Here is a 27405-nt window from a genome sequence, read left to right on the forward strand (position 1 = left end):
TTGCTATTATTTCGATCTTATGTACAATATTAAATTAAAATTTAAATCAAAAACAACAAACAATAACTATTGGGGCTTAGTTGAAGGTCAAGAAGTAGACTTGCTGCAGTTGACTCTTGCTGTCGCCGGAGGAGGTCTCCAGGCTGAACTTTTTGGCTCCCGTTTTCCCGGGTACCTCCACATACATCTTCGTATATGTACTGCCATTGATTGTTTTTACGATGACAGGGGAATCCCCGGTATAGACTGGGTAGGTTGGTTTCTTTTCCTCATAAGTATCCTGCGATTTGTAACCTGCCGAGCTACTGTTGTAAGATGATTCCTGATAGGCTGTATAGGTTCCATTGGTAGATGGAGCCTGATAGGTTGGATACGAAGGGTAGTAAGTCGTTGGCTCTTCAGTTGAGGTTGTTGTGGGTTCCTCGGTGGAAGTTGTCGTTGGTTCTTCAGTGGAAGTTGTCGTTGGTCCTTCAGTGGAAGTTGTCGGTTCTTTTGGTTTATCCTCTTCAGCCGCATTTATTTTAATGATTTTCTCGAAAGCTGGCTGGGTTGTCTCTGTGACCTTTGGACTCTCAGTTGTTGTTGTTTTATAGGAAGACGGGGCTTTATAAGTGGGATAGCTCGAATAGGTATTATAGGCCTTATAGGACGTAGGATAGGAATTATAAGTCGTTGATTCTTCGGTGCTTGATTCTTCTGTGGTTGGTTCTTCTGTGGTTGGTTCTACGGTGGTACTATTATTTGTCTCCTTGACAGCATTTATTTTAATGACTTTTTCGAGAGAAGCTTTGGTTGTTTCCGTAACCTTTGGTTTCTCAGTTGTTGTGTATACTGTGGACTTATTATAGGTAGACGGGGCATTATAAGTAGTATAGGAGCTCTTATAGGAAGATTGTTTCTCATAGCTTGAATAGGAATTGTAAGACGTAGGATACGAACTGTAAGTCGTTGGCTCTTCGGTGCTTGATTCTTCTGTGCTTGATTCTTCGGTGCTTGATCCTTCTGTGGTTGGTTCTTCTGTGGTTGGTTCTACGGTGGTACTATTATTTGTGTCCTTGACTGCATTTATTTTGATGAGTTTGTCGAAAGATGGCTCCGTGGTCTCCGTCACCTGTTCTGTTGTAGTATAAACGGGGGAGGATTTATAGGAAGTTTTGGTTTGATAACCGTAGGCTGGATAGATCTTTGGTGACTTAGTCGTTGTAGTTGGAATCGTTGTAGTTGGAATTGTTGTAGTTGGAATCGTTGTGGAATTACTCTTCTCCTGCACCGCATTTATCCTAATTACTTTTTCAAATGTCGTCCTGGGCGTAGTTGTTGCATGCTGTGGAGTGGCAGTTGTTGCGTATTTTGTCAAAGGAGCAGCCTTTACGGTAACTGGAGCTTCGGTCGGGGAAGCTGTCGTAAGGGACTCATTAGTGGATTTATTTACTGGCGCCTCGACCACCGCATTGATCTTTATGTTCTGTCGAAGATCTGAGGCCTGAGTGGTGGCATCGGGGTCTGGTTGCGGTGTGGTGGTGGGAGCTGTAGTGGTCTTCTCCGTGGTACTAGTGGTTGTAGTGGAAGTCGTAGAAGTCGTGGAAGTCGTGGATGTCGTACTCGTTGAGGTAGAGTTATAGACGGGCTTATCGGATGTGGGGCTATCATATGTGACGGGCTTCTCGTATGTGGGCTTCTCATAGGTGGGCTTATCGGATGTGGGGCTATCATATGTGACGGGCTTCTCATAGGCGGGCTTCTCATAGGTGGGCTTATCGGATGTGGGGCTATCATATGTGACGGGCTTCTCATAGGCGGGCTTCTCATATGGCTTAGAGGTTGTAGCATAATCCGCGGGCTTTTTCTCATAGGAATCTGCCTTGGATCCCGGTGCTGGGTACTCGGTGGGCAGATTCTCATACGATTTGCCATGAACACCCAATTCCGTGGGTAGGTTTTCCCAGGTTATCTCATAGGGATAGTAAACGGGAGCCTTGTATGGAGGCGGAGGTGAAACAAATGATGGCTGAGATTGAGATGAGATTGCGAATGGACTGTAAGGTCCATAGGGTACAAAAGATCTCTGAGAATCATATGGGCCTTGATAGCTTTTATGAGAACCATAAGATCCCTGTGATGCATAGGCTCCCTGAGATCCATAAGCTCCCTGAGACTCATAAGATCTCTGAGGTTCATAAGTTCCCTGAGATCCATAAGATCCATAAGAACCCAGCGATCCAGAGTATCCCTGGTGCGATGGGTATGGATTAAATGCATAGGGATTGTAGTTACGAACGCGAAGCGATTGGCCAGCGGGATATCTGCTCTCGCAGGGACCATCGTGCTGCTTCCTCCATGCTGCAAAAGAAAAGAACATTAAACTTCGGTTTTTGTATAAATTTCAAAACATTCCAGTTCTTAATCGGTTTACAGTATAGTTTGTTTTGTAGTGAATGAATACTAGACTAGAACGTGCTACATTTTACACGCGACGTTACTGAATTTCAAAAAATCTACTCCAGTTTTCTATTATTTATATTATTGATTTAAGAAATTCATGTGAAATACTCACGGTCTCCTGTGCGGCACTTGACCAGCTGCAGTTCGCACTCGCTGTTGAAGTTGCGCCTCTCGTCCTTGAACTTGCCGCAGACGGGACTGTACTGATTCCGGCAGTGACCCGGGCACACTTCCAGGTTGTCGCACCTGCCCTCGTGGATGATCTGCCAGTCTGCGGCGATAACGAATGGGAATGAGCTTTCGGAAAGGACTAGATCGAAGGACTTGTAATGACTTACCCTTGCCAGTGACAGCACGAAAGCGAGCCACCTCGCAGGCATTGGGAAAGGTAAAGGGTTCCGAGCCGGGGATTCCAGCACAAACGAGTCCTTCAGGACCCGAGGGAGGACACGTCGACAGCTCGTACTGCTGACCTTGCTCACCATGGTAGTACGGCGCTGGTTGGTAATGATCCAATCCATAGTCCCATCCCTGAACTGCGACCACAAATGCGAATGCAAATCCGAGCGAAAGACTGGCTGTCATATTGAGAACGATGCGAGACCGACTATGCCTTGACCCCGATCCAGTTCAGCTTTTATACCGCATTACAGTTAGCCATGATCCTATTCCCGAGGTGTGCTCATACCATTGACATTTTGCGTACGTGTCGCGGCCCCTGTTTGGATCATAGTTATATTATGGTGTGAATATTGCCCCATAATTCCTATCAATTGCTGACCCAGACGCCGCTTCTTGCACTTCATTATGAAATGTATATTATATATATATATATATATACGAATTGCTGATATCGCAGTGGCTTGACTTAACCTTGAGTCATGAGAAAATCGTCTGCGAGTTGCAATTCTTCGAAAAACCTGAGTCAGTGGCTTATCGGTATACAATATTTTTGGGTGGCTTCAATTTGAACTTGAACTTGATATTGATTTTAACTTAAATGTATATAAATATACCATTCTGTTTAGATGCAGCACTTGGTGGCATCACAGATCACGTTTCTAATGACATAATACCAGAGACTCCGATTTGTCTAACTCTTCTCGGCTGCCTGCTTATTTACTTTTATTTTTATTAACCGAAACGTGTTCGATTCACACTAGGAGGAGGAGAATTTCCATTTAGCACTGGCACTTTTCTTATGATGCACTCATTGCAGTTCTGGACTTTGACGCATATAGGTCACCAGTTTTTTTATATTTTGTATAATCTTTTTTTTGTAAATTTATTTTTAGACCAAATTTCCAACATATGCAACTGTTAACTGTTAAAACTAAATTTAATAAAAAAATATATTATAAACATCAGGCTTTATGAATTGTAGTCTTGGCAGTTAATATTGGAGGACATGGACGGAGGATCCGTACCACTGATAGTACGGACTCTTATTCGTGCCATATCCATCCATGTTTTTGGGTGCGGCTGAAGTTGTGGTAGCTGCAGTGCTCGCTGTAATCCTAGTGCTCTTTAAGGAACCCTCTTCCAGAATGCAGCCGGAGAACTGGAGCACAACCGTCGATCCAGTGGTCACCAGAATATCGGTCACAGGCGAACAGCTTGGCTCTCCCGTTTCTGTATCCGTCACCACGCCGGCTAGCGCAATTCGCCGAATTTGGCCATTCGCATCTGTGACCTCAATCGTAACCGCATTGGCCTGTAAGAATATGTGTTGATTATTTTTAGAAAATAATTAACATAATTAAAGACGTACAGCAGTAGCAGTAGGGGCGGCAGCAGCTCTAGCAGCAGCAGCAGCGGTGGTTGTGACAGCCTCGGTTGTTGTGGTTGAAGTTGAGGTTGTTGTCGAAGCTTCAGTGGATGTTGATGTAGAAGATTCGGTGGATGTTGAAGTGGAAGCTTCTGTGGATGTTGATGTAGATGCTTCTCTGGTAGTTGACGTAGAAGCTTCGGTGGATGTTGAAGTGGAAGCTTCTGTGGATGTTGATGTAGATGTAGATGCCTCTGTGGATGTTGACGTGGACTCTTCTGTGGATGTTGATGTAGAATCTTCCGTGGAAGTTGATATAGAATCTTCAGTGGATGTTGATGCAGAGTCTTCCGTGGATGTTGATATTGAATCTTCAGTGGATGTTGATGCAGAATCTTCAGTGGATGTTGATGCAGAATCTTCCGTGGATGTCGATGTAGAATCTTCAGTGGATGTTGATGTAGAATCTTCAGTAGATGTTGATGTAGAATCCTCTGTGGACGTTGATGTAGATGCTTCTGTGGTTGTTGTTGTAGAAGCCTCTGTGGATGTTGAGGTAGAAGCTTCTGTGGATGTTGATGTAGAAGCTTCTGTTGTTGTTGATGTAAAAGCTTCTGTGGATGTTGATGTAGACGCCTCTGTGGATGTTGAAGTGGAAGCTTCTGTGGATGTTGAGGTAGAAGCTTCGGTGGATGTTGATGTAGTTGCTTCTGTGGTTGTTGATGTAGAAGCTTCAGTGGCTGTTGATGTAGAAGCTTCTGTGGATGTTGATGTGGAAGGTTCCGTTGATGTTGTTGTAGAAGTTTCGGTGGATGTTGATGTAGTTGCTTCTGTGGATGTTGATGTAGAAGCTTCTGTGGATGTTGATGTAGAAGCTTCTGTGGATGTTGATGTAGAAGGTTCCGTTGATGTTGTTGTAGAAGTTTCTGTGGATGTTGATGTAGTTGCTTCTGTGGATGTTGTTGTAGAAGTTTCTGTGGATGATGATGTAGTTGCTTCTGTGGATGTTGAAGTAGAAGATTCCGTGGATGTTGATGTAGAAGCTTCTGTGGATGTTGATGTAGAAGGTTCCGTTGATGTTGTTGTAGTGGCTTCTGTTGTCGTTGTTGTAGTAGCTGGAGTTGTCGTAGTAGCTGGAGTTGTCGTTGTCGTAGTAGCTGGAGTAGTAGTAGTTGTCGTGGTAGAAGTTGTGGTACTCCTACTTGTGGCGTAAGGCTTGGCGGTCGTCCTTGCATCTTCAGGATGGCAGGGTCGTATTGTCGGTGGCGGACCTCTTGTCGGATAATACCAGTACGGTTGCCGATAGCTAACTGGCGGCCGTGTTGGCGGCGCAGGTCGATGGAAGGTCCAAAACGGATAGGGCAGCACTGAGTCGAGGCTGGGAATCTCCGGTTGTTGATAAGGCTCTGGAGGCGGAACAGCACCGTAGGGTCCAATGTAAGGAGTGTGCTCGGGATGAATACAGGGCCTGGGACGGTACGAGGAGTAGGTCGAAAGGGGTGACTGGGATAGCAGCAAGCTTCTGTAGTTGCTATTGTAATAGTAGCCCACATTGCTGGGCCTGGGCGAAGGCGGAGGTGGCGGTGGGTGGCAATAAATGGTGTCAGTCAGCTTGAATTCTGCAAAGCCACGAATAATATGAATGATAAATTATCAAAAATATATTTGTGATGATTATATTTTTATTTATATATTTTTTTACCTTTTTGTCTGCTTAAAATCATCCTTAAATTGTAATCGTTGAGGGCGCAAAAGCTTTCAAAATCGCGATAAGTGTGCCCATTGTTGCCACAAACCCTGGGACCACAAGGGCCGACATTATAGCCATGTTCGGTCCACATCGGGGGACGTGGGTAGCTAGGGTGATCCTGGGGTGACACGAGGGCCGGCAGGAGCAGGCAAAGGCTGGCCAGTAGTCTCCACATGATGATTTCCGGCATCCAACTGATGACTTCTTCGCGCCCTTGGCAAAGTATTTATACTGAAGCTAAGGCCAAATCCGTCGAGCGTCACAACAATGGATATTCGGAAGCCCACAGACGGCGTCCGGCTATCGGAATTATATTATATATACGTGCTTGACCTCCGTTTCCATTGTAAGTTGGCCGGGGAAGGGAACATAAAGAAGAACCTAAGCAAACATAACCCAGAACAGCAGCTCTGTCTCGGGTTTGGTGTCTCCGTTGTTCACCCCAGATATGGGCCGTCGTGCAATTGAGCCCCCGATCGCACTTGGGTGTACAAAGAAAAAGTACAACAAAAATTCAACAGAAATCTTTAAGGTTCAAATGACTGACCGCACTGCTTGTGATGCTCGGCAATGTGGACTGTTATACCCGGACACACTGCTTATTAGAAGCTAAAAGCAGTGCATTTGCAATTTAATTTTTTTTTCTATATTATTATAGAAATATTTTGCTATTATTTCACAAATTCCAAGGGATGGATAGATCATGGGATTATGCTTTCTGGTCTGACTGGATGTAACATTAGGCATTTTAAAATGGCCAAAAATTAATGAATTATGAATTAAATTGATTTTAAATGCTTTGCCCTGCTTAGCTGGTTTAAAACCTGGATAGTTAAGGCTCTGCAAAATTCCGAAAGATGGCGAAAAGAATTTTTTCTAACAATAAATGGGGAAAAATAAAGTTAATCCTTCTTCCAAGTCGATGAATTTTTACTGCAAATGTCTAAATTAAAGCCTCGTTTTCCGAACAGCTTTCTGAATTGAGAAACAATCGATAAATTTAGCGAAAAAAGTCAAACGAAAAATAAAAATATGTAATATATTGAAAACTGCAAAGGTATACAAACTAATTTTTATAATATTAACATAAATCAAAAATCTTGCTCAGTGTTGACCTGTATAACAGTTTTGCTAAGCAGTGTGTCAAGCAGTCCGGCATTAGTAGCGCACTGCTTGCCTATATTTTGAATCCTGCAAAGTTACGAGGCTTCCTGGCTCGTTTCCTCGCTTCGTCGTTTTGCGCCATTTAGGAAACGCACTTCACTTGCCAACCGGTTGCTGTGGCGAACGGTCGAGTCGTCGGCAGACTCGGGGTATTCTAGTTTGTTGTCGGTTTTCGCAAAAGAGTGATCGTTTCGTTTCGCTTTTGTCGGCTTTAATTTGTTTTTTTGGCTTCCGCTCCATCGAAGGTGAACTTTGATCCAATAAAACGAATATATATATAGCGGATATTGGGCATATGGCCGGCTGTCAGTGCCACCCGCAGCTGAGGTAAACAGAGTTCATTAAATTAGACATAATTGCAGGCGCCATTCCGCTTCCGCTGTGCGTGGCTTTTGGTTTTGTTTACTTAAGGACAAGATATTCGTATGTTTTTTTGGGGAGATTTTCAGGGGGGGAAAATGAGACACAGAAATCCAAAATAAACACACACGAGAGAGGCAAAGGAAGAGAGGGGGTCAATGCAAGCGAATGATTTATTCAGGCAGCGCATAAATGTATGCCTTGCTTTTTATGCCGCACATATCGAAGCGATTTTCCTCGTATATTTCTCATTTCCTTTTTCCCGTTTTCGCTGTCAACGGCATCATCATCAGACGGTCGTCCTGGGGGGATTTATCAATCTGGTCAATCCTTTCGCTGTCCACTCACACAGACACACTCCACAAGGCTCTAAAATATAGCCAGTCCCTTTTCCAATTTCACATTGCGTATACGCCGCGTGGGCTGCGGTTGTTTGTGCCTTGTAGTTGATTTCATGCTGCGGTTTCTGATTCAATTAGCAGCCTCAGCATGTCTTGCAAACGGCTACGTGTGTGTGTGTCCTGTCGCCAGCGCATCCTGATGGCATATGTTACAGTTACAGCCGGCTTAAGGCTAAGACCCCAATACAATATTTGCCGCAAAGACTGGCGATTGTGTAACGAAACAATTGCAACACGGCCAAAGACAAATGAGCCAGCGAGCAGAGCAGCCCCAAAGTGTGCTTTAAGTGTATGTGTGGCCTGACTTATGTTCGACATCGCCGCGCCATTTCCCCCACTGTTCCCACTCAATTTCCCCGCTCACTTCAAGACGTATGTATTTGCATTTGTTAAGCAGACGTTGAAAGAGTTTAAAGAGCAAACGAGCTTGAGTTGCTCCCTTCCCTAACTGAACATTAAGCAGTAAGGGTTTGTTTCTTATTAAAAATTGTTATATTTACAGTTTTTGAAGCTCTAAAATAAATGCATAACATTTTTTTTTAATCCCCCATGCAGTTTGTACATTTTAAATAATGATTTCTCATTATTCCTAAACCCCTTAAGACTCTCTACTACAATATATCTTTGGTATCCTCTCCCCCTCTAAACCCCAAAAGATCTGGGTATCAGTGGGAACAGCTCATTAGTTAGTGGTCATGTTTACACTGCTCCAAACAAACACACGCAAATAATCGCGGGACTTCCGAAGGTTCAAAGGGCGCTAAATGGTAGCAAGTGGAAAACAGTGGAAAGCGGAAAGGGAAATGGGTTGAGGGGGTGGGAAAACAGGGAGCACTTTGAGAGCATGACAAGTCGACAACTGACACCCAACAACGGCAACGACTGTGACCGCAAATACACCGATGACAGGTTCTCATTAAAGGGCTTACAAGTGTCGCGCCATGAACCGCCGAAACGTAAACTGCTGTGTTTCACTTACCTAATGCCCAGCCACTGCAGAGGACAAAAGTTAAAATGGCAATTTTCTGAAAATAACAGACAGGGAAATGCAACGAAAAGAGGAATTCATAATTTAATGGTTAAGGAATAGTATAGGAGAGAAGAAGAATTTTTAAGGGTTCCTTGACTGACTCCAATTTATTTAATTTTAGTATCCTAAGAATAATAATCTGTATAAATATGTCTCCTAAATTTTGTAGAAATTTGTAGAAATTTTGTAGAATTTTGTAGAATGTTGTAGAATTTTGTAGAATTTTGTAGAATTTTGTAGAATTTTGTAGCATATTTTTGTAGAGTTTTTTAGAATTTTTCAGAATTTTTGGAATTTTTATAAATTAAACAAAAAACAAAATAGTACAAAATTTGTTAACTCATTCGGGAAATAAATTCTTCTAAAAATATACCTTTCAATAAATGTTTTAAATAAATATTTACATTTATAAATAATTAATTAACAAATTAAAAAAAATTCCTTTCTTTTAAGCATGTAATTTTCAATTAATTTCAATTGCTCCATTTTGTGGTAAACAAAATACTCACTTTAAAGAGGCTTTATTGCCCTCCTAAGTTTCTCAACAATTTGGAATTCCTCTTTGGAGTTGTCATCCGATAAGCCCGGAAATAAATTATGACTGATTTTAAGTGGGGAAAAGCGAGTCCCGTAAACCAGTTTGCATATGGCTTTGCTTTTGTTCTGATGTTGCCTATATGGTGCTTTGGAAAACATCCCTCTATCCAGCGGAAAACCCCATGAAAAGCCCCGAAAAACCATTGGCTCTTAGAGTGACCGCTTCGACTAATGAGGCGGCGAGTGTCCTCTGTTTGTTCTCTGTTTTCTGCTTTTTTTTTTGTTGTTTTTGTTTTTGGTTGAGAAAAATGTGCGGGGAAATGGGATCTCAAGTGTCGTGCCATTTGCTTGTTTTTCGGCACTTTTACAACATAATTTGGACTGAGGGGAGAGACCTTGGATCATGGTTTATGATTCACATTGAAGTTACTTGCGGCACTACAGTAAGTTAAGCATTTTATTGCAGCCGACTTTGGGGCGCATATTAAATTTTTATGCCGACCCCCGGAACAGTAGACACCAAAAAGTAAAAGGAAAACTGCGGAAAACAAAGAGGAAATGACAGCGAAAAAAGTATACATGGAAATTGGATTCCATTTCAGTGACTGCTGTTGTCCATTGTCCAGTTTAGACTGGTCCAAAGATTAAAACAAGCTCAAAAATGTTCCTAGATCTAAATACAGTGCCCACTCGATAAGGTTTACTAGTAGAAACGTGCCTAAAAAAACATAAAAATTATTTTATTAATATAGAAATTTATAAATGGAGTTTTGAGAGGAGCATGTTGTATTTTAATGGATTTTAAATAATTTAAATTTGTGCCTAAAAGTATGCTATGATATATTTCTGGGCTTGGATAGAAAGATAGTATAGAATACTTTTGGGCAGTATTTTTCAAAGACATATTTTGTCGTTGGGAATTATTTATTATTATTATTTTTAGGGGTTTTTAATTTCTAAATTACAATTTCTAAATTACGAAACATATTACATTTTCTAAATAAAAAACCTTTATTTTTCCCTGTGTAGACTGCTTCTATTGCTGCCGGGTGTTGCTGTTGCCATTTCTCGTTCATATTTTTTCTTTCCGTTCTTTTTTTTCTGGGTTTCTTCTGGTCTTTGTGCCTGCACAAATGTACCAAATTAAATGTACCAAATTTCGTAATTGAGCGCTTTATGTATTTTTAATTTATTTTCCTGGCGACGCTCCCTGAGCTGTCAGCGGCGCTTTTGATTAATTTTGCAAACATATTCAATGGCCATTAGCCTTGGACATTTTAAAAAAATATTGTAATGCTGGATTGCTGGTGGGTTGTCCCATGTCGCCAGCCATTAATAACCAATATTCGTTGAAGCGAATAAACAATTGCCGGCTAATATTACCGCGGATTGTCAGAACATTTTTGCCATCACAAGTGTCAAACGAAAAATAACCATAAAAAAATACATTTAAATATGCATTGTAATTATTTCTATTGTTATTAATTGAAATTAATATTGAATAGAGCATAAAAAATATTCTAATTAATTGATATATTATACGTTTTGAATTTTATTTAAATGTTTATTATTTATTTTGTTAATTAAGGGAATTATAAGTCTTTTTAAAACACCTAAAGCAAAGATTATAATTATTTATATTATTACAAATTAAAATCAATATCAAGTAGAGCTTAATAAATGTTATAGTTAATTGCTAATTAATAAGTTTTAAAATTTCTTAAAATTTTTATTATTTATTTTGTTAATGAAAGAATCCTAAGCCTTCTAAAAACACCCCAAAATCATACAATTAACCTCTTTAATACTCCATTTAAAACGCAAAATAACTCAAGGTTCTATTTATTTTTTCTAGCAAGCGAAAACCGTCTGCACCTTCATTGTTTTTCCATTAAAATTTTTAAATTTATCAATTATTGTATATTTGCTATGATGATACTCTTAACAAAATACCCTTCAATGGAGTTGTTTAATAATGATGAAAATATATAATTAATTAATTACAAATGGCTTTACGCATAAAAATATCTCCACCCGAGAGCTATTTATAAAAACAAGTCGATTATTTCACCTGAGGTAATTAAATAGGCTTAATCTTGATTAATCGACAGGTGGCTAATTAATAGGAAATCTATGAATATTGGAGGCAACACAGAGGGCTGTCGGCTAAGTGAAAAACCTGCCACAATTTGCCATCTATAAATTTTGCATTAATTGTGTTGTGTACGCCTGGAGCTTTGGCTTCCGGAGGAGATAGAGGCATTATCGCCGGGCAAGTTCAGGTAGATGTTGCCGCAAATTAAATCCAATAAAAATAACCAACACATTGTTCTTGTCTGTTAAGTGCGATCTGATTTCGTGGCGATTTTCGATTCCATCGATTGTAAACAATCCGCTGGATATATAGGCGCTGCCGTACACAATCCATGGGCTAAATGTTATAAGCCGATTTCACGGCCATAAATATCCATTCGGGGGCAGCAGAAAAAATACAAAAAAAGAAAATTAAACGGGGAAAAAAACCCAACAAAAAACATTTTTGGGGAGATGAAAATCAAAGCATGCGTAGCGCTATTTGATTTATGCCTTGTGGGCGTGGCAGCGTGGTATCCAAAAAATCTAAATAAAATATTTGCCCACGACTAAGCCACCACAAATCTTGTCCTGCTTTGAATTTATTAAAAAAAAAAAAGAAGAAAAAATCGGGAACCCGGCCATGTGTTCCCTTTGTTTTGTATCTTGGGGATAAGAAATATAATTAAATTTAAATTAAATATATTTTTTAATTGAAATATATTATTCTACAATAAGAATTTTAAGAATTAATAGATAATAGGGGTCTTTAAATATTAAATAAATTAAATAGAAATAAAATAAATATGAAACTAGTTAAATGTTGCTTAAAGCGGATATTATAATGGGTAAAAAAAATCGTATATGGCTTATATAAAATATATAAAATGTATAACATATATGAAATATATAAAATATAAAAAATTAAAAAAAAATTAAAAAAAAACAATTTTAAAATATTAAGTATATTAATTTAAAAGTATTTTTCATTACGTAATAAAGATATGATTATTATTTTTTAAATATTTAAATATTTTAAGCTACAAATGAGCGCATTTTCAGCCATATCTCCTCTGATTTTTCTCTAAAGTTAAATTCCTTATTTCATTTCCCAATTTAAAAACCAATAAACTCTTCAACTTGGTTAACACCCTGTATTTAAATCCGCAAAACAATCTTAAGTACGGGCAATCGAAGGCAGCAGCTCGCAGCAGCTTTGCAGCAACTTGTCCGGACTCTCCTTTATATTCCAAAGTTCCCTGTGCAAATTTTGATTTATGCGAGCTGCCATAGAATGTCAATAATTGGCTTAGGATCCCCTGCCAATCAGAAGGAGGAGTTTTTTCGAGGAATTTTCCTCCTACCGCGTGGCAGCTGTCTTTCAAGTTCCATTTCAGCTTTTTCCGCAATTTTCCAAGCGGCGCCCAAGAAAAGAGTTCATTCAATTGTGCTGGTTATATTTTTTTTTTGCTTCTTTTTTTAATTTAAAATTTTTTCTATCCGCTTTGGTCTTTTTTCCCTACGCTCAGCACTTTTCGCACTCATTTACCATTCAACGAACTTTTAATGAGCAAAGCGAAAAACAGCAGTTGCTGGAGCAAAAAACAACATTGCTGCTGGTTGTCGGGCCGGGTTCTAGGTGCCGGCGGGGTAAATCAAATCAAATAAATGAAATTTTACAAATTATTTTACACAAAAATATGCAAAACTTGCTGCAAGACACGGCGAACGGCTTGTGGCCTCAAAAAGTTTTCAAGATTCCAGATTCCCCGTCCGGGCGCTACATGATTAATGCCAAAGTGATAAGACCGAGACGATTTATCATTTGAAAACACCTGTAAATATAGCGAAAAATTATAAATAAAGATTAACCATAAAATGTGTGATATAATATATATAAGATCGTTTTTTATCTGTCAGTTTTAATTTAAAGTCGGAGATTAGCAGCGGAAAAAAAAAGAATTTATGTTTTTATTTTTGTATATTTAAAAAAAAATATAATAAAATAAATACATTAAAATAAATACAATGCATATTATAAATATATGCTAAAACAAGTTAGAAATAATATAAAAATTACTCTGTAACTATGAAATACTCGGTGTCCAAAGCTTTCTCGTTTCAATTAAGATTCTGCTTAACTATATTTATAATTTTTTTTTTACATTTTTTATAGTGTAGATATATTCAAAAACTTAACCATTACAAAGAAGATGACTTTATATTTTTTTGTAATCGAATTTCGCTGTAAATTCGTGTATCTTTATGCTTTATGTATCTTATAGATTATATAATAAAGATATTTCTAGATTATAGATAACTTATAGATCATAGAGATATAGGTATTGGCGGAATGCACAAGAAAGTGCTAAGGAAATACCAGCTAGAACCCTAAAAATCCCTTTAAAACCTATACATTTTCTATATAATTTTCTATATAACTTTCTATATGATTTTCTATATAATTTTCTATATTAGTTTATATTTTATTTTCTATATTAGTTTCTATTTTTTTTTTTTCTATTTTATTTTCTATATAATTTTCTTTAAATTTTCTATATTAGTTTCTATTTTATTTTCAATTTTATTTTCTATTTTATTTTCTATTTTATTTTCTATTTTATTTTCTTTTTTATTTTCTATTTTATTTTCTATTTTATTTTCTATTTTATTTTCTATAAAATTTCTATATAATTTTCCATATCATTTTCTATATCATTTTTTATATAGTGTGTTAACTCATTAAACCAACTTTCCTTTGAAAACTCTTCCATGCTCCTTTCTTTCCCTCAAAAAAAAGTAAACAAAGTCTCGTGGGCAAACTGAGAAACCCAAATTAAATGTTTATCATTTAATTAAACACATTTCCCCATTAAACTTTTGACTGTGCAAAGGCCGCCCTCAAAGGCATATTGTTTTTTTTTTTTTTTGTCCGTTTCAAATACTGTCAAAAATGTAGACAGGGCGCAGAAAAAAACGAGAATATGGTAAGCTTGTGGGCAAAAATCTGAGCCAAGTTAAGACAATTTGAATATAAATGGCTATTTTAGCCGAAGCGGTTCTTGTTTGGCATGCCAAGTGCTGCCTGGGGCATTTGTTAATTTCCGTTTCCGCTTTTCCGCCTGTCCCCACAAGCCTTGCGCCCAGCCCAGCCCATTGTTTTCCCCCGACTTCCGACCCGCCATTTTCCCAACGCTTTTAATGCCGTTTTATTGTCAACAGATAAGCACGAGCACAAAAGCGGAAAACTGTTTAAACAAAAAAAAAAAAAAAAACAAAAAAGAATCTATTAAGCCGCAGCTAAAATTATGCAGCGCGCAAACAATGCCAAACACCTGTTCGCGTGTGTGTTTTTTCGGAAGGCGCTGATAAGTGGCACACACACCGCCGCACATACAACACCAACATCAACAACAACAACAACAACAACAACAACAACACCAACACCTACACCAACACCATGTGAAATAAATGTTATCCCTAACAGCTACCTATTTCCGAAATTAAAGCCATTTTCCGCATTTTTAAAATCACAATATTAATGTCGGATTTCAGCATGTTTGCACATCGAATTTAGAGCTGAATTATGAGCTATTGTTTATAAAAAGATGTATTAAACTAACCCTTTGCAGGCCATTATGCAGTGAAAGAGTCATTTCCGCCCCTATAAATCATATGATTCAATTGCAAACTGCCAAAGATAGCTTTTTTTTCTTATTATTTTATTTACTATATTATTTATTTGTTGTTAATTTTAATGTATACTTTATTATTTATTTTCCAGCAATTTTTATTTTTGTTTTTCATACTCAAAAAGAATTATTTCTATAAGTTAGTAATTGGAAAATTTTCTTGTTTCCCTCAAAAGCCCTTGGAAAAGCGACCTATTTTTAGTTTGCTTTTCCCTTTTCCCACCCGGTTCTCCCCGCAGCTAAATATGTAGCTGGAAGAAACCAAAGAATGGAGGGCCAGATGCGATCGACTTAACTTGTTTATGTGCTGTACTGATTGCTTTATTTATTGTTGGAAAGATACTACAAGTGATACACTACATATTGCTCGCATTTAGAATTATGATTTTGTTGTGGTGATGTCTTTAATTTTTCTGGAGTTTCTGGATGGTTTGTGGTTTCTATTTCTCTGTAATAATTTCGGTTGATGCCATTGATAAGTTTTCTATTTCATTAAGGATGTTCATCTTTCGGATTCCTTAACCGTTCTGTGGAAAAAGAGAGATTATGTTGGGGGTTTCGCTGGGTCTCTATGGGGGCCAACTTACCGTGGGTGCTGCAGTAGTAGTAGTTGCTGCAGTTGTAGCAGCAGTAGTTGCTGCAGTAGTTGCTGCAGTTGTTGCTGCAGTTGTTGCTGCAGTTGTAGCAGCAGTGGTTGCAGCAGTAGTTGCTGCAGTAGTTGCAGCAGTAGTTGCTGCAGTAGTTGCAGCAGTAGTTGCTGCAGTAGTTGCAGCAGTAGTTGCTGCAGTTGTAGCAGCAGATGTTGCTGCAGTAGTTGCAGCAGTAGTTGCAGCAGTGGTTGCAGCTGTAGTAGCAGCTGTAGTAGCAGCAGTTGTTGCTGCAGAGGTAGACACAGTAGTGGCTGCAGACGTCGTCGGATAACCCGGATATCCGCTGGCCCTTGTGGTGGCTGTGGTGGCCGATGATACAGTGGATCCGGTAGATGGCGCCTGGGTGGTAGTGCTATAAGGACTATAGGCAGCGGCATAGGCGTTTATGGCTTTCGAGTAAACCAGAATCGGTTCGGGATACGAAGGATAGGCAGAGGGAGCTGAAGGATAGGCAGAGGGAGCTGAAGGATAGGCAGAGGGAGCTGAAGGATAGGCAGAGGGAGCTGAAGGATAGGCAGAGGGAGCTGAAGGATAGGCAGAGGGAGCTGAAGGATAGGCAGAGGGAGCTGAAGGATACGAAGATGGAGGAGAAGGATACGAAGGATAGGAAACAGGAACCGAAGGATAGGAAGAGGGAGCTGAATAAGACACTGAATAGGAAGCGGGAGCCACTGGCTGCGGGCCGGGAGCCTCGGCACTGGCCTTGGCCCCATAGGGACCACTGGCCGCGGCATAGGCATACGAATTTTGAGATGAGGACGAGGAATACTGTACAGGACCAGCAGCACGATAATATCCTTGGGCCGAGGAGCTGCTCTTCGAGTTGTAGCCCCGAGAAGGACCATACAAGGGAGCGGAATACGAAGAGCAGTGCTTGAGGTCCACCTGAGTGAGTTCTAGAAAAATATGAGAGAGAAAATAATGAATTTCAGGGTATTATAGCCATCGCTGGCGCACACTTGATATCCACCTGGCGGGCACACGGTATCGTAGTTGACATCGCTGTAGATATAGTCTAGGTCGGAGCTGGAGTACGGCAAGTCGCCGTACCAGTCGTAGTCGCCGCGCACCTGGACTCCACCGAAGACCAAGGCCAGGACTAGCGCCAGGAGCGGAGCGAAGGTTGAGCGAGACTGAGACTGGAAGGGAACCATGTTGCCAATGCACTGATGCCTCTGACCACGGTGATCCCAGCTTTTATGGGTCAGCGAACGGCCGCGGCGAACGTGCAGGTGATAGCGGACTTTACATCATTATTTCTTTCGTTTTTTTTTTTTTCTATATAATTATTATAATTTTTTATTCTTCTGTGTTATCGAAACGAAACGTGGCACTTGCAGTGTGTGCCATGCGCTGTGCTATTACCTAACAAAAAATCGGTTGTGTTGGCCGTGGCCTAAACACTTGCACTAGCACCTTAAGCGCTCTCTCCGCGGTGGCGCCAGATAGGGCTCAAGCTTTTAGAAGATAGAAGTAAGTCGGCGATAGTGACTATGTACATATGGTATGTATACATATCTTTGCTTTTGTCTCTCCGAGATTACTTAAAGTTGTCAGAATTTAGGTTTCAAAAGTGGCTGCCAAAAGTTTTCTCATTCTATGGGTTATTTGGGGTTTGAAAAATATAATTTGAGAGAGATTTCTGTTATGAGATTCTTTTTAATATTATATTTATCTGAGCATCTTTGCTTTAAGACAAATAAAAACTATACCTTTGAGGGAATTTGTAGCTACGTTTTTTTAAATTATAATAACCTTTAAACTAAATCTATTTTCTTAATTTATTAATATTTAAGGTATAATAAATATTCCTAAATACTATTTAGTATTTCAAGTTTGGAAAACCATGCCTTATAAGCCGAATAAAGTGAGTTAATCCTTGGATTTTAGCTTTAAGTAACAACTAAATAATTAAAAAATGCAAGCACATGCAAGCACATAAATAAATATATTCCCAGTATGTGCAAACATTTGCAAGTTTATTCAGGCAACTGGCGAAATGAAAAGGATTTTGCCAAAGCACTTGCCTTTATTTTGCTTTCTGCTTAAGACCCTGGAATTTGTGCACCTCAAAATGCTGCTAATTGCAAAATGCATTTTATATTAAATTCTCTTGCTACGGTCACAAGTGCCAAGTCGATGCCAATTCCTGCCGAAGAGGAAAAAGTTGGCGGTGGAAAACAGGAAACAGGGGAAAAGGGAACCGGGAGCAGAGCAGCATAAAATATTTATTCTCGTTACGCAACTGGACGCGTATAAACATGTACATTCGCTATGCAGGACATAAGAAATTCTGGAATAAATTTTATGAAAGTAGATGGAGGCGAAAGTTTGCATGAATTGAGATATCGAAGGGCAGTGGCAACAAAGTAACAGAAAAGTATATATGTATAAAGATAAATATATATTTAATAATATATACATATATATATATCTTAAATATATATCCTTTATAAAGCTCAGTAAAGCTGATCTGAAAGGCAACGGGGCGGATAATAAAAAAAACTTCACCTGCAATGGCATCAAATGGGCTTAACTACAGTTTCAAAGTAAACGAAACACTGTTTTGTGTTTGTCTTAACCCCTTGAGATACATTAAAATACATAGTTATATATGTATATATAAATATAAATTATTATAAATTTTCTTTTTTAAGTATAACACTTATGTACATATACCAGTTTTCAATTCTTAAACTAATTTCAAGCTTAAAAAGGATTAATAGAATCTACAGATCACAGCAAAATCTAAATACTTGATTTAAATATTAAAACATAAAACAAATATAAGCCAAAATATTTATTTTTAATTTCACAATATATACAATTTGAAGATATTTTTGCTGGCTGCGGGTTAAGGTAATTTCACCAACTAAATTTGAAACGCAGCAATTTGTATGTCCCATCTGTGTGAGCCTTGCCACGCCCCCTCTCCACTCTTAAGCCAACTGTTATACAATACGCCCACCACACAGAACATTTACTACCGAACATATACATAGGAAAGCAGGCGCAGGCCGGCCAAACAACTTGTTGCTGCCAAAGCAGTGCTCGGACGCGAGGGGAAGCAGTGTGCATGCAGTGAGAGAAAAGGCAAAGTTAGTTGGTTTTTAAAATAAAAAAAAAAATAAAAAATATAAATATATTTTAAGAGTAAAATGATTACATAGTAAAATATTTCCTAAAATAAATTAATAGAACAGTTAATTTGCTAATTAACATTTAAAGTGTGATAGAGATTTAAGGATATCGAATATTTTTAAAAATCCTAAACTTAATTAACTGAATTCATTGAGTCGCCTTTATTTTGTATTTAAAATTTTGAAATTCTCTCAGTGTCGGAAAATGGAAAAATGCGAGAGCAAGGGCAGGTTCTTTTCGCCGGATGCCTTGCCACTTGGCAGCGAAACGCAGAGCCGAGCGGAGTGAAAAAGCGGAGTGGAAAGCGTGAAAAGTGAAAAGTAAAAAGCTTCCGAGGTTTTACTTGCTTGATAACGGTACGCGTACTTTTTTGCGTGCGTTCTCGGTACTTTTTGTGTTTTGGTATTGTTGTTGTACGTGATTGTTTAAAATTTAAAATTGAACAATTGAAATGAATGGCCAGCGCGAGTGAATGAACCCAACGCGAGAAACGCTTAATGTAAGCGATCTGCTGTTCAATTCTCACACCCAGAATTATGTGAATATCAGGTGCAAAAATATACTTATGTTCTCAAAAATATTTCTGAAAATATTTCGCATAATTTAGACGCCGCACGAGACCCGCAGCTCATTTGCAGGCACTTCAATCAAGTAAACAACTGAATTGAATAGTGGTGTACCGCGTACAAATTAATTAATTAGATTCCTGGCTCTGGTTCTGCTTCTGTTTTTCTGTTTTTCTGTTGAGCGCCCATCTAATTACAAGTACTCCGGGGTTTATGCGAAAAGTTTTGCGCTACACGGCTCAAAATACCACAGTGATTGGCAGGAAATGAGTGCAATAATTTGCAAGGCAAGCAACTTTTAGATTATCCAGCTTCCGAACGGGGATTCGTGGCCAGTCGGCGTACATAATTGCATTACAGAGCCAGGACTCTGTCATTTATTATTATAATTGGAGAACCAGAGAGGGGGAAGAAGGGAGCCTGGCAAAAATAGACGAAATAAAAACCGAAAATAATACAATATTACCAGTATTACACATTGGCATTTTCCATTAGGCCTGAGTGTGTGTGTGTGTGTGTGTGTGATTGCGTGGCATTTCCGTTTCCGGGGGTAGACGCCACCAGCAGCATCATTAACCGCATTGATGGTTTCCTTTTTTTTTATTTTGTCTCAGCTCGCAGACAAAACAATTCATCATCAATATTCAGCATGTGTACATATAATTATTCCTCCGCCGGCACTTCGCCGCCGGGCTCCCCAAATTGATTGGCCATTTGTATCCTGTGCAGCGGGGGTCCTGCCACCAAAGTCCTCGTTCTTTTCACCCAATTGTTGACAATAAATTTCAATTTCAAGCATAATTTATGCAGGCAAACGTTTTCCAATTATTTGTGTTTTATGGATGCTTCAAGCAAACAAAACTATGAAAAGGACTCTCCTTTTCGTTATTAGTATTTGTGATTATGAAACGCACTGTTTAAAGATGACATGACAAATGAATCTCCTTCGGAATAGTAAGAATCCCCCGGGCAAAGGCAAATTCAATTACCATTATATGTATTATCTATTATCTCGGAGCAGGCCTTGGGGGCAGAGAAGGCCGATGATAAAGGGAAAACATTGCAATGAATTTAATTTAACAGTGGGCACAGGACTCGCCCATAAAGGACTCATCTAAATGCAATTAATGCTCATTAGGGCTGCAGGAGACATGACAGGAGCCCACGGTCCGGCGGCATTTTGAATTGATGGCCAACAAAAGCGGCCCACATTCCTTTGTTTCTACATCTGGTTTCCCGTGTTTTTTTTTTCCACCATCCTGTCCTCCCCCCTTACCATCTTTACGGGGCTAATTAGCTGGCCGAGACACTTGCAAATATAAATAACGTGTAAGCGTGTTTGGACAGAGTAATTTTCATCATGGAACCTTGAACCCAATGCCTTGAAAGCTTGGAACAAATTAAATTTAGATTAAGAAAATAATACAAAATAGCAAACAAAATTTTCTCCAATGAATTTTCTAGTCTAAAAATATTAAAAACAAACTATATTACAAAGACAACAACACATTTAAAACATTCAACTCAAACAGAGCACCAGTTTTACTCCAATCATGACAGCTATTTCTTGTGTCAAAGTATTCCAATAATACTCTAAATTTACTCCAACATTACAACAACATTACTCCAATACTACGCGCACAATAATACTGCAACACCACTCCGAAAATGCTCGGAAACTAATCAAACACTATCCGAACACTTCTCCAATTTGACTGAAACACTACTCCAACTCTTACTACAACGCTACTCCAACAGTATTCCAACATTCGAGTCGAAATCCAAATAATAATGGACTTCTTCCTGCCACTTTCCTCTAACCTTCCACCCGTTTTTCCTGCTTACCTGGGCTAATTGCCTGGCCGAGACACTTGCAAAAATAAATAACAGGCAAAATGTTTAGCCAGCGCACATTTCCATCATGGAAACTGTCCAACGCCGTATAATAGATTAATGCCGCAAATTAAAGTTTGGCCCAGGCATGGTAAATCCACCTCCCTGCTCGTTGTTTTCGTTTCTGTGTGTGTGCTTCTGGGGCTTCTGTTGAAACTCAATCAAGCGAAATGAGTTTTGATTAAAAATATAACCAAGTTAGGCAAGAACTTTGCAGCTCATCCTGTGGCACATGTGCTCCCCCGCTCCTTGCTTCTCCCTGTCGCCGGAGTACTATATTCGATCGATGCGCAGTGCATTTCATTTCAGTGTTGCCCCATGGCATTTGCCTTCCCTTTGTGACGAAATGCAATTAAGTTTACCCCTCCACATTTAAGCACCGCCATTAATTAGACAATAAACTGATTTATAACGTATGACTAGAAGAGGTGTATGGTACATATGAACATGGGCAAGGAATGTGGGGACAATGGCTGTTTCGGGTTGCCAAAAAGGACAAAAGGACTGTGTCGGGGGGTTTTTTTTTTCTTTCACTTCACCTTTCACGGGGCTATCAACCGAACTCAGGCAGGCAGCAGCTCGACTCAGTTAAACTGAACTCTTTGAAGCCTAACCAAATTAGCAATGCACACACGAATGGATAGCCACAAGCGAGTCCAATTCCCGATGGCTTCTAGCACTGAGCAAAATGTTACACATTTTTAGGAGCTTAAATGTATTTAAATCTTGAAAATATAAGAAAACATCTAACCTTTTATTTACATTAATTTTTTTTTGGGTAAATTCGTCAATATAAATTATTTATAATTTAAAAACTGTTCTGGAAAAATGAGAATACCTGCCTGCAATACTGATAGAGTATACAAAGTAAACAATATTTTATGCAAAACACAACCGTTTATTGCAGTACACTATTCCATGACGAGCATTGAGGAGGCACCACCAACGATGGGGACAAATGCTTCAGACTCGGATTCAGATTCTGGTTCAGAAAATGTGGCAATGGCCACGGCAACGGCATCCCAGCAGTCATACACGCAGCCCCAGGCGCAGGATAATCTGCGCATATTTTTAAGGCATTTGTATGCCGAGTGCGTGTACCGATACCAGAACGACACATACGACGACCCGTCAGTGTCAGTCGTTGGCGAGGCGGCAGCAACAGGTGAGTGGCGGCCACCATGGCGTATACGTGATTTGCCACATGCCACACATCAAGTGCGTTCACTGAGGAAATATAAAGTGCAAAGAAAATTACAAGTTGGGCCATCTGATATCATTTTATGTGTATTTCAACTTGTTTTCTTTGAGTTTTAAGGAGGCTTTTTCTTTGAAATAATTAAGATAATGATGAGGCTTGAGAATCTTTTCGAAATATTAAAATTGTGGCATTTAAATCACCAGCCAAACCCTATGAATAATATTGTAATTTCTCGACGTGCACAGACTATGATTTGGATTTGCCAGAGAACTTCAGTCCCGTGCCGCGATATCTGGAGAACGCTGTGCTGAATGAGGGCGCCATCGACATGCGGAACGTGGATGTGGAGCAGGCGGAGAAGGAGGAGCTGCTGGCCACCGTTCTCAGTGGCACAATGGCCACAAATCAGCAGAAGCAGAGCCACCAGGCCACCACCACCACCACCGGGGAGCGACTCTTCTGCCCCCTGAACTTTGACGGATATCTCTGCTGGCCGAGGACCCCGGCCGGCACCGTGCTGAGTCAATATTGTCCCGATTTCGTCGAGGGATTCAACAGCAAATTTCTGGCCCACAAGACGTGAGTTAAATGCCCAAAATGGCTGGGCCATTACTCCTCTCGGGGGGATTGACAGGGCCTGGACATTTTCAGGCTGGAGATAGCATTTATTTAAATGCATTTGAATTCATTTGCAGTTCAGCTTTAGCTTCAGGATTACATAATTTGTTAGTTTAGCATTTCATAAAAATATTTATATATATATTTATAAGTTTATTATATTTCGGCAAGCCACAACTAACGTAAGCTTGTCGCATTCTGAACCGTAGCTGCCTGGAAAACGGCTCCTGGTTTCGTCATCCCATGACCAATCGGACCTGGTCCAATTACACCAACTGCGTGGACTACGAGGACCTCGAGGTAAGTGCTTCACCGACAAGCGAGGGGATGGCAATGGGCATTAATCAAGAAAGTTGCCACCGCAGTTCCGTCAGTTCATCAACGAGCTGTATGTAAAGGGCTACGCCCTCTCCCTGCTGGCCCTGCTCGTATCGATTATCATCTTCCTGGGCTTCAAGTAAGTGTTTGGCAAACTGCAAATGCAACTGCAACTGTAACTGCAAGTGGAAATGCAACTGGCATCCTGTCTTCCATTTGCAGATCCCTGCGTTGCACCCGCATCCGTATCCATGTGCACCTGTTCGCCTCGCTGGCCTTCACCTGTGTGGCCTGGATTTTGTGGTATCGCCTGGTTGTGGAACGACCCGAAATCATAGCCGACAATCCGGTGAGTTGTGCAGTGAGAAAAAAACTATTAGGTGACTTTAAAACTGAAAATAGGAAATTCATTTTTTTATTTAACAGTTGCAATCCTATTGAATATTATAATAACTGCACAATGTTACTTGAAAACATTCCAACAGTACTCCAACAATATTCCAATAAAACTCTAAAAAAAAACACCAACAATAATATTCAAAAAATATTTAGGGTAAGGTGGGGTAAAGCCGACCTAGTAAATGGTTTTGGCTATAAAATGCTTATTTTACATCGGATCAAGTCGTTATATATACCAAATTAAAGGTTAGACCTTTGCGCAACTTTCTATGCATAGCATTTTATTCATACCTTTGAAAAGTTTTGAGATACAAGCGTTTTACGAAAAAGTTCATTTTTGCTATGTTCAAAAATGATGGGGTAAACCCGACCGCCTATGTTTTTGGTTGATTTAGTACAGATATAACCTAAATATAGGTTTTGCAATGATATATCAATCAAAGTTATGTTATATAATTGTAATAAAAGATAATAGAATTAAAAAAATGAAAATAGCAAAATAATTAATCAGTATCATCTGATTCGCTGCTCAAATAGCTTGCTGGCGTTTTTTGGTTCGAGTTGAACGTCTGGTTGGCTGCGATGTTGATGGTTTTTGTGTGATTGTTGTTTTTTTGGCTTTTTTTGCGGCAGGATTTACCCCACTATTTAGAGGTCGGATTTGCCCCACGACGTAATTTTTCATAAAAACGCAATTAAAAAAGAAATTATGAAAAAAAATGAACCAAACTTATATGCACTTTGTAGGACTTTATTCAAAGAATCTAAATCCACTTACCTTTTCATGCGATAACTTTGACAAAAAGAAATATCCTGCAGTTAATTATGCACAAAAATGAAAGTCAAAATTGTGAAAACAAACTTGTCGTCGTTTGACCATCTCAATGTTGACTAATAAAATGGTGTCATACCACCATTTTCATTGTTTTCGATGCTCTACACGACAACACTAATATTATTTTGCGTAGTGCTTCCGATTTTCGAAAACAGAGGGAGGTCGGGTTTACCCACACTGTCGGCTTTACCCCACCTTACCCTAACATTACAAAAAACCTTAGTCCAATAGTACTTCGCAATATTCCCACAGTACTCCAACAGTACTCCAACAGTACTCAAACAGTACTCCAATATAACTTTAAAAACACACCAACAATTCCAACAATATTGAAAAATCTTCATATTTCATATAAGACGAGTATACATTTGTTTATATATAAATTAAAATTCATGCAAACAAACAACAAATTTTTTTTTTGGCCAAGTGCATTTCCTAAATACCCTTCTATGCTGTGTTTTTGTCAAGGTGTGATAATGCCTAACCGCCTTCCCATGTTTGTGTTACAAAATGCTTTCAGCTCTGGTGTATCGGCTTACACCTCGTGGTGCACTATTTCATGTTGGTCAATTATTTCTGGATGTTCTGCGAGGGACTGCATCTGCACCTGGTCCTCGTTGTGGTAAGTCGGTGACAGGCGAGCTTCCCTGTAGCTCTGCTTTGGTTTAGTTTGCAATTTTGCATTCTTTATGAGCGAGTGTTGTGCACGGCAGATGTGATTTGTTCTCGCCCTCCAATTTATGTGAGAGCAAGCCAGCGGGTCGTAACATTGGCAAACTGCTCTCCGTCATGTTGTCAAGGATGTCAAGGACTTTCTTCTTCCTTCAGGTCTTTGTCAAGGATACGATTGTGATGCGCTGGTTCATCATCATCAGCTGGTTCTCACCCATACACTTTGCCATCGTCTACGGCCTGGCCAGACATTTCAGTGACTCAGACAATGAACAGTGAGTAGCTGAGAGGGTTCCCCTTTTCACAGACTACACTCATAAAAATACTTCTTCTATATTCCTTTCGTACACAATCTTACTTTATGGATATACCTCCAGCTGCTGGATCAATGATAGTCTTTACCTGTGGATCTTCTCGGTGCCTATAACCCTCTCATTGGTGGCCAGCTTCAGTGAGTAAAAACATATAACAGTGGTCTTGGATGTAAAAATCGAATTTCCATATAAACTCTTTAGTTTTCCTCATCAATGTGCTGCGGGTGATTGTGCGCAAACTTCATCCACAGTCGGCACAACCCGCTCCTTTGGCCATCCGGAAAGCGGTGCGGGCCACTATCATCTTGGTGCCGCTCTTTGGACTTCAGCACTTTCTGCTCCCCTATCGTCCGGATGCGGGCACCCAGCTGGATCGGTTCTATCAGCTGCTCTCCGTTGTCCTGGTCAGCCTGCAGGGCTTTGTCGTCTCCTTCCTTTTCTGCTTTGCCAACCACGACGTCACCTTTGCCATTCGTACGCTGCTCAACAAGTGGCTGCCCAGCCTGGTGGCTGCTCCTCCGGCCGGGAGTAATACTGGACAGATGGCCACCACCACGCCCAGCCGGGAGTTGGGCGTTTAAGGTGTATCGCTCAAGGATCGATCGGACCCGGAATCGGCATCTTGACCGCATTGCAGAGCAAAGATTTTGAACAGCTCTTGAAAATTGTTGTTGAGTGAATAATCAAGCTTTTCCTTAACTGAACCAGGGTTAACTTTTCCTTAACCTTACTTCTGTAGTTCTTTATTTTGGTAATTTTATTTTAAGCTGAGATAATTATCCTGTAGCTATTCACTGTTGTTGTTTTTATTTTGTTTCACTGTTATTTCCCCACTGTTGTTCGGAGTTGTTCATTTTCTGAGGTGTTCATTTTTTGAGTTGTTTATTTTGTGAAATGTTCATTTACTGCTTTGATATCTGAGTTATTTGAGTTGTTTACTTACGGGTTTTTTTGTAATTGTTAAGTTATTCATTTCCTAAAAATAATAGCAATACGAGCCAGTGAAGAGCTGTTTTGAAATACACCCACCCAAAGGAAAAATGAATCAATTTATCCCAGCTTTAGTAATCCCCAATGAATGGCTTCCCAAATACCAATTTTAAGCCTTGGCTTCGAGGTTTTATAATATTCATTAGATGGAACTATCATGTTCGAATTTTACGTGCTTTAAGCTTTTAAAAAACATTTCAATGTAATTCATTCTATATAGTTCATTTCTACTCTTTAAGAATGTTTTAAAAACTGATAAAAACTTGTTGAACTTCGTATCTGTCGAAACATATTATAAAGTTAACGTTTATATATAAGTCTCACAAAATGTTATAAGTGTATTTATGTATTTCCAAAAGGATCTACCTGTATAATTGATAGGTTTCAAAAAGTTATCCCTAAAAATACCACCATATCCAGAGTAATAATGGGAATCAAGTGGATGACATCAAAGATACCGAATTTGGGTGTTATTCTCAGTCTTTGCCAAATAAACAGGAATACGATGTGTTATATTTTATTATCTATATTCCAATACGCGTCCAATTGCAACTGAAAACCGATTTATTAAGTACAACAAACATACGTACT

The 27405-nt window shown here is 39.4% G+C and overlaps 3 protein-coding genes across 4 annotated transcripts; 1 reads left to right on the forward strand and 2 right to left on the reverse strand.

The window, feature by feature from the left end:
- Positions 1-56: 56 nt before the first annotated feature.
- On the reverse strand, positions 57-6140 carry LOC108079923 (Mucin related 11Da). Its single transcript, XM_041775054.2, has 7 exons — positions 5913-6140; positions 4214-5829; positions 3851-4156; positions 3138-3160; positions 2781-3055; positions 2555-2713; positions 57-2340 (listed from the first exon to the last, which is right to left on the reverse strand). The coding sequence occupies exons 1-7, from the start codon at positions 6133-6135 to the stop codon at positions 77-79; spliced, it is 4866 nt and encodes a 1621-aa protein (XP_041630988.2). The 5' UTR covers positions 6136-6140; the 3' UTR covers positions 57-76.
- A 9378-nt stretch (positions 6141-15518) lies between these two features.
- Positions 15519-17022, reverse strand: LOC108079933 (spore coat protein SP96). The gene is made up of 3 exons (XM_070288297.1): positions 16838-17022; positions 15805-16763; positions 15519-15744 (listed from the first exon to the last, which is right to left on the reverse strand). The coding sequence occupies exons 1-3, from the start codon at positions 17019-17021 to the stop codon at positions 15736-15738; spliced, it is 1152 nt and encodes a 383-aa protein (XP_070144398.1). The 5' UTR covers position 17022; the 3' UTR covers positions 15519-15735.
- Positions 17023-19282: 2260 nt separating this feature from the next.
- On the forward strand, positions 19283-27405 carry hec (calcitonin receptor hector). Of its 2 annotated transcripts, none has more exons than XM_070288667.1 (10): positions 19283-19557; positions 22375-22632; positions 22914-23247; positions 23496-23586; positions 23640-23743; positions 23827-23953; positions 25359-25460; positions 25667-25785; positions 25888-25961; positions 26026-27405. In XM_070288667.1, exons 2-10 carry the CDS (start codon positions 22386-22388, stop codon positions 26403-26405), a joined length of 1578 nt encoding a protein of 525 aa, XP_070144768.1. In that variant the 5' UTR covers positions 19283-19557; positions 22375-22385; the 3' UTR covers positions 26406-27405. The 2 variants fall into 2 exon arrangements, with proteins under 2 accessions (XP_070144768.1, XP_017029945.1); XM_017174456.3 differs by having other exon boundaries at positions 23652-23743.

The sequence above is a fragment of the Drosophila kikkawai genome, chromosome X (assembly GCF_030179895.1).
Source record: "Drosophila kikkawai strain 14028-0561.14 chromosome X, DkikHiC1v2, whole genome shotgun sequence".
In the NCBI taxonomy this organism is placed as follows: domain Eukaryota; kingdom Metazoa; phylum Arthropoda; class Insecta; order Diptera; family Drosophilidae; genus Drosophila; species Drosophila kikkawai.